The 7,652-nt window shown below is 39.8% G+C and overlaps 1 protein-coding gene across 5 annotated transcripts in view; it reads left to right on the top strand.

The window, feature by feature from the left end:
* The window catches only part of abcc9 (ATP-binding cassette, sub-family C (CFTR/MRP), member 9), a 35,030-nt gene that overhangs the window by 25,218 nt on the left and 2,160 nt on the right, over positions 1 to 7,652 (top strand). For 4 of the 5 annotated variants that reach the window (XR_001776321.1, XR_001776319.1, XR_001776320.1 and 1 more), the window contains 6 exons: positions 332 to 410; positions 3,249 to 3,357; positions 5,015 to 5,118; positions 5,193 to 5,326; positions 6,122 to 6,184; positions 6,954 to 7,197. Coding sequence is in view for 1 of the 5 variants with exons in the window: in XM_017303474.1 (XP_017158963.1) it covers positions 332 to 410; positions 3,249 to 3,357; positions 5,015 to 5,118; positions 5,193 to 5,326; positions 6,122 to 6,184 (489 nt within the window). In the remaining 4 variants the exon portion in view is untranslated. The remainder of the gene's footprint in view (positions 1 to 331; positions 411 to 3,248; positions 3,358 to 5,014; positions 5,119 to 5,192; positions 5,327 to 6,121; positions 6,185 to 6,953; positions 7,198 to 7,652) is intronic. The other variant, XM_017303474.1, reaches the window with a different exon arrangement.

The following is a 7,652-nucleotide window of genomic DNA, read 5'->3' as shown; positions in this document are numbered from 1 at the left end:
CCGCCCCGTTGCCTAGCAACCCCAGTGGAGCCCGCCCCGTTGCCTAGCAACCCCAGTGGAGCCCGCCCCGTTGCCTAGCAACTCAAGTAGAACTCCACTACTTTTGGGTAGCTTTTTTATTTTATATAAAATCCCATTAAAATGCATTAAAGTTTGTGGGAATGTTTCCGAAACGCCGTCCAGACTCTGACTCTGGTCGTTGGAGCCCTAAACTCCCACCTGGGCGGCAGCATCACGCCTCCTCCTGCCGGTTGGCACTCAGGTGAGTTTTGCGTCGCGGCGGCGCGAAGCGAGACGAAGGTCACTGATTCTCGCTCCTCTTCCTCCCCAGGTGGGAATCTGCGGCCGCACCGGCAGCGGGAAGTCCTCTCTGTCGCTCGCCTTTTTCAACATGGTGGATATTTTTGAAGGTGGTTTTTAAATTATTGATCGTTCCTCCGTAGAAACTATGCAACTGGATAAGAGATGAAGTAACTTTGAGATCATATGAAGACGTGTAATAATTATAAAAAAACATTTTCAAAGATCATTAAACTTTAAATTTGAATAAACAGTTTAACTGGAAGACGGGTTAAATTTCCAAAATAAACAAAACAAGAAATAAAATGAATTATGAATGTAAACAAAACTGTGAAGTTGAGGCTGAAGCAGCAGATTGAAAACTTTTGTTATTCAGTTTTTAGAAGAAAGAAAAATCAATAAATCACAGAAATTATTGAGTTTGTTTTAATATATCATGTGATGAATTTATTTATTGCATCGAAAGAGATGTGCTGGAATCTGAAATGAGTAAAACTGCAAGAAAAAAAAAATTATTGAACTAAATGGGATTTCAAGTTTTAAAATAAAGAATTGGATGTCGGCCAGTGGCAGCATCATGCTGTGTGGGGCTGGTTTTTAATGTAAAGGTGGTAAAATATGGAGACAAAATGATGCCAGAAGCTTGAAACGTCCACACAACATGATGCTGCCTCTACCGTGCCTCAGAGTTGACATCTTGATTTTGATTCACACATTTTTAAGATCTGGTTTCTAACTGTAGCTCACCAACACACTGAAAACGTTACCAGGTGTGTTTACTCTCGTTTCTCATGCAAATATCTCAAAACTAACTGAAGAACAGGATATAGAATCTGTTTTGAGTCAATAATTAGTCAATATTGATGTAAAACATCAGATTATTTCACTGCAAACATGAGGAAATTGTCTTATGAGTAAATTTATCTGCCAATTTATCATCAATATTTAGGAATTATTTACTTAAAACCAGTTTCTGTATCTTACTGATGTCTTTTATCAAGTGTAATAAGGTATGTAACGAGAACAAGACTCAAAATACTTGCTATAATTTTGTGTTTTTGCAGTTTATAACTTGAAGTCAGACAATTTGCTGCATAATTACATGAATTTAAAGAAACAAAATACACATTTTAGCCTAAATATGTTGATGCAAACGTCAGTTTTTGTTGATTTTCTGACTCTGATTTCGTCAAACTGAACGTCTAGCTCTGTTAAACATGGCCGCCTCATATTTAAACATGCTTCCTCCTCGGTGTCTGATATCGGCTCCTGTTTACGCGACACAAACTGTTTCTTCAGCCTGCTGCTGCTCCGCTCTGTGTAAACTCTCCTGCAGCTCCTCCTTCCTGCTCTTTGTGTCTGCCGGGCTTTACGGCCTGAAGTGGAGGATTAAAACAGAACCAAAACAGAAACGCGGGTCGTAATTCAGCAGGACGGCGGCGATAAAGGCCCCGCAGCCCAGCCAGCTGTGGCGTTCTCTGTTTTCGCTCCTGAGGGGGTGATGGATGCTCCCTGGCAGGTTTCTCAAAGATCACGCCGTCACTTTTTCCATGCGCACACGCAGCTGGGCGGTTATTTAATCACACTGTAAATTAAGAGCTTTGTGTCGGCGGCGCTTCCTTATAAAGCCGGGAAGGAAAACCGGCGGCTGCTCTGACTCGGCTGCTGCTGTTCTGCAGGTTTGCAGTAAAACCAGAGAAAATATGTCAGAAAAACCTCAGTTGTGTTTATTTTAAAGTCCTAAAGCATCTATTCTGAATTTCTACAGTAAGAAAACTAAAACATTAAATTAAAAAATGAAGAATTTTAAACTTTGGACGCAGCTGATTTACTACAAACCACAAATACTTTAGACTTTAGACGTATTTTAATACTTTAAACACTAAATATAGGTTAATATTTAGTGATACGCTCAGTAGAAACTGACTTAGCTAACAAGCTGCCCTAAATTTCACAAGTAATAATATATTTAAATAAAAATATTGCAACAAATGCAGATTTTAGCACTTTTATGATGGAATAATTGCACAAAATAATGACTCCAAACAATCAGGGATGTTTTTTTCACTAATTTTGAAATTTTATTCCTAAACAACAACAAATACATAAACTTTGTAGGTAGTAAATATTTTTGTATTGCATTTTATACAAGATAATTTTATGCACATAAGTTGCACTTTATAAAATGACAGTTTTTAAAACACAATAATAATTTTTCTTTATTAGATTTTAAGAATAAATTATAAGCGTAACATTTCTGGAGCTAATAAAGTTTTATTTGTTTGATAAAAACGTCTCTTTTTGCTTACAGACGTTGCAGACGGCGATTCTAGACACCGGAGGAAAATATAGTTTAGATAAAAAAGTAATTAATTCAACTATTTGTCGACAAAATAAGCTAATTTTTCAATTCAAAATCAATTTTTGCTGCTAATTTATTAATTATTAATTTAAGAAAAATGAGCTTAAAGTTTTTAATCTTCAGCTTGATCATTCATGGAGCTTCTTTAGAAATGTGGATGCTAACATTAGCATTAGCTACATGGTTAGCGTTGACATGCTGTTTTAGGCTAGCATAGCTTCGCTGATGAGCTTTTAGCACAACAATCGTCTTTTCCGGCGTCCAATCAGATCGTTTGAAGCAGAAACTAGGGACGAAGAGAGAAGCGGTTAGAACCATGTGCGCCAGATTTATGGGTGTACCAGAAACGCACAAGTAAAATGGTTCCACTTGGAAAAAATGTGATTAATTACGTTAAAATCTATATAGTTAAAAACTCTTCCTTACCTTCAGACATTTGTAAGCGATGAAGCAGCGTTAGCGTTATGCTACACTAACCAGAGCTCGGACCTGGCACTGGAGCGAAGCCCGGTCGCCAGCCGCCTCTGGAAATAGAACCAGCCTGTAACTAAAACAATCATGATTTGGACCTGGACTGGTTCTGCAGGGCGGATCGTCATCGACGGGATCGACATCTGTAAGCTTCCCCTGCAGACGCTCCGGTCTCGACTCTCCATCATCCTGCAGGATCCGGTTCTGTTCAGCGGCTCCATAAGGTACACAAACACACACTGCTGACCCGCGCCGCCGTCCCACCGGACTCATCAGGACCCAACAGCTTCCTCTTCCTGTTTTATGTCTGTCAAAGCAACACAAGTTTATGGTTTTGGTTCCTCCTGATTCGCAAAGATGAAGGTTAAAACCAGTAAAAGTTTGTAGTTTTTAAAATAAAACTGGAGTTTTTCTCTGAAACCTGAAGTTCTTTTAAAAAACTGAAATCAGAGACGATTCATTCGTTCAGAATTGATAAAATCCTGATTGAAAATGTGGTGATTGCCAGTCGGATAATAATCATAAATGATAAAGACAGTAATAATATTTGCCTTCTAAGCAGCCAGACCTTCTTATAATCTCCTAATGTGGCTTTGAATAACAGATTCAAGAGGTTTTTGTTGCTTATTCACAAATGTTCAGTCCAGCACCAGGTTATTTTTGAGACAGATTTTATATTTTGAGCCACATAGCTCATAATTACTTACAAATACAGTCAGTATAACAGAAAGTTACCCCAGAAAATGGTTCAGCTGTTTTCCCTCCGGTAGATTTGGTTTGATTGGGACCAAAACTGCAACATTTCTGACATTTCCAGATTCTGTCAGAGTCTAAATTTTTATTCAAGTTCAAAAAATACCAGTTTACACCAAAAAGAGCAGAAACAAAAGTTCCTGCTTCCAAATGTGTGTGAGGAAGGAGAAGAGTTGAGCTCCAGCTGCGGGTTTGAAGCGCAGCAGGAGCTCCGACTGAAACGACCCGACTCTGTCACAGACGTCACAGACGGAGGGAGGAGGTCACTGGAGACGAAGGACGCCCCGACTCCGTCCTCCGTCCTCCTCCTCGTGTTTGTGCTACGAGATAATCACGCCGACTGTTTGTTGAAAAAGACGGAGGGAGCATGTGGTGTTTGTTTGGACAGTTACGCTGCTTCAGATAACGCTGTGAGAGACGGCGCAGGCCGGGGTGAATGGTCGACAGTGACTCACTTCCTGAACGCAGCAAATGCTCAGACGGTGAGTTAAAATCACGGAGAGTTAAAACACACCGGCAGAGACAAAGGAGTGAAATATGACGGAAATCCCACAGATGTGCAGATTAAACTTTAGAAAAGAAAAAAGTTTTCTTACACAAAGAGTTAGCTTGAAAAGTCGAAAAAATTGATGGAAAAAAACTGATTTTTCTTGAAAAAATGTGGAAATTTCAGAGTTTCAAAAGTAAAAAAAAAAATCCAGTTTTGCAACTTGGAGTGAAAAAAATTTTTTGTACTTATTTCCACATTTTGCTAAGATTAATTGCGAAATTTGAATTTTTTTCTAGAAAATTTTTGGCGTTTCAAACGTAGAAATTTCCGAGTTTTTCCTACAAAATGTCTGAGTATGAAAAGTCAAAAATTTCCTAGAAAGAAAAAAAAATTCTGAGCATTTTTAAGTTTCGAAACTTGAAAATGTTTAACTTATGAAAGGCAGATATTTTTTCTAAAATATTTATTTTTAAAATGATATAATTAAGATTATTCTCAACTTTTCAAACCCAGAAATTTTTGCTTTCCTAGAAAATTTCAGGTTTTTTCCGCCTACTTTGCTCGTGTCGAACTGAAACCCAGATTTTTTCATGCCTGTCGCCGTTTGTTGCATAATCTGTAAATGAATCCTGCTGCAGGTTTAATCTGGATCCAGAGCGCACGTGCACTGACGACCGCCTGTGGGAGGCGCTAGAGATCGCTCAGCTGAAGAACCTGGTCAAATCGCTTCCTGGAGGACTCGGCATGTTTGCTGATAACTAATCGATCGTCGATCAGGTGTCTTCAGGTGCGGTGAACCTGCCTCTGTGTGTCCAGATGCCGTGGTGACAGAAGGAGGGGAAAACTTCAGCGTCGGGCAGCGGCAGCTCTTCTGTCTGGCCAGAGCCTTCGTCAGGAAGAGCAGCATCCTCATCATGGACGAAGCCACGGCGTCCATCGACATGGCGACGGTTCGTCCTCCGACATGAGGAAAACCAGGATTTTACAGCAGATTCAGACGTTTTTCACATCAGTTCAGAGAAAATTAAATGATATAAATGCAGTAAAACCAGAAGAAATGATGGAAAATTAGTGAGAAGTTATGTTTCCATGTCTAAAGTTTAATTAGCTGGACGCCGGAATAAAGTTATTAATCAGGAAAGCTGCGCAGGTTGTGACAAGGAGACATAAAGATAGTAAAAATAATTAATAAATGTGACAAAAAAAGGGCAAAAACTTGAAATCTGTTTTCAGCCTTTAAGAAATTACTTTTATTATTTAAAAAAACTAATATTAATTAAAGAAAATATAAAAAAACAAAGAAAATAATATGAAAATTATATGTATTTTAAAATAATTTTAAAGAAAAAAACTAAGAAAATATATATATTTTTTAAATTATGTAAAAAATAAATAAAAAAATTAAAATGCCCAAACTTCTTATTACCCTGTTGGAAAAAAACACTTTTATTTTGTTTGTTTAATGAATTTTACTTTAGTTTTAAATCTTCTTTCCAGAAATAGAAGTTTAGAAAAGACACAGATGGATGTGTAAAGGTTTCCTTTGAAACTTTAACCAGTTCATATAATTAATTCAACATGGATTTGGGATTAAACGCTACTTTAAAACCTTTAGAGCATTAATGTGACAGTTTTCTTTTAGACAGATTTCTGAAAAGCCATATTTGTGCATTAATAAAGGTAAAATCCTACATTATATTTCTGCCACATGCTTTCTGCTCAGTCATGTTTTGTGTTTTCTGCAGGAAAACATCCTGCAGAAAGTCGTGATGACGGCGTTCGCAGACAGAACCGTCGTTACGATCGCAGTAAGTCGTCGCTTCGCTTCGGCTGTAAAGGAAACGCAGCAAAACGCTGAGATGGATGCGGATCTGCAGCTTTTTTTTCATTTTCCTTTAAAGCTGCGTAACTTTTGTTAAAAATATACTTTTAAATATTTGTTGAAATTGTCACCATGTTGCGACAGTTTGGTATGTGAGACGATCTGAAATAATTGAGCTCCTCTGCTTTCTTCCAGAGCTAGCTAGAAACAACCAATCAGAGGCAGGAGGCGGGGCTTAGTGCTGTCAATCACTCCCCTTTGCTCTCTGTTAGCCAGAATCACCTGTCATGGATGCTACGGCTAGTTAGCATAAAGGCAGATAAACGGTTTTCCTGCAACGTTCAGTTGTTTTTCCAACATTGGCACAATTTAGTGGTGAGTACATGAGGGTGATTGGCAGCGCTAAGCCCCGCCTCCGGGCTCTGATTGGTTGTTTTTGGTGCATTTTTTTCAGACAGGACTAACAGCTCACAGAGGAGGATTAAATCGATCCTTCCACAGATTATCTCATATTAAACTGCCACATGTTTTAACAAATTTATAAATATACATTTTATGAAAGTTACAAACTGCAGCTTTAAGCATTTCTCCTGATTTTTTCCTCCTTCAAACTAAATTCATTTTGCTGCATTCACATTGAATACATTTCCTGTAAACTTCATCCTCTTTTACCTGCTTTCCTTTTTCTGTGTTGCGTCACGTTATTTTCCTTCCCCTCCTCTTCCTCCTCCTCCTCCTCTTCGTCGGACCTCCAGCACCGCGTCTCCTCCATCTTGGACGCGGAGCAGGTGCTGGTCTTTTCCTCGGGGATCTTGGTGGAAAGTGACTCGGGTCCCAACCTCCTGGCGCAGGAGGAAAGCCTCTTCGGTGTGCTAGTGAGGACTCACAAGTAGATCCGCTCAGACCCAACGCCGACCTCCGACCTCTGGTTTCTGTCTGTTTTCCTGCTTTTCCCTGCTGAAGTCTGAGTCTGGGTCTGCTGAAGCCTTACTGCCACTGGTTGGTACCAAATGAACTGCTGCATGTTCTCTGATCAGCTCTGAACTTCTGTTACAGAACAATATTTAAAACGGCTTCTTTCAACAAATCCTTAAAACTCAATTCTCTGCAAAGTACGGATGAAAAGATGGATGAATGGGTTGAAGCAGGAAGCTAACCTGCCGAAGCAGGAAGCTAACCTGCCGAAGCAGGAAGCTAACCTGCCGAAGCAGGAAGCTAACCTGCCCAAGCAGGAAGCTAACCTGTCCAAGCAGGAAGCTAGCCTGCCGATACAGGAAGCTAGCCTGCCGATGCAGGAAGCTAGCCTGCCGATGCAGGAAGCTAGCCTGCCGATGCAGGAAGCTAGCCTGCCCAAGCAGGAATCTAACCTGCCGATGCAGGAAGCTAAACTGCCGATACAGGAAGCTAACCTGTCCAAGCAGGAAGCTAACCTGTCCAAGCAGGAAGCTAACCTG

The sequence above is a fragment of the Poecilia reticulata genome, unplaced genomic scaffold (assembly GCF_000633615.1).
Source record: "Poecilia reticulata strain Guanapo unplaced genomic scaffold, Guppy_female_1.0+MT scaffold_291, whole genome shotgun sequence".
In the NCBI taxonomy this organism is placed as follows: Eukaryota; Metazoa; Chordata; class Actinopteri; order Cyprinodontiformes; family Poeciliidae; genus Poecilia; species Poecilia reticulata.
This window is presented reverse-complemented; position numbering and strand designations above follow the sequence as displayed.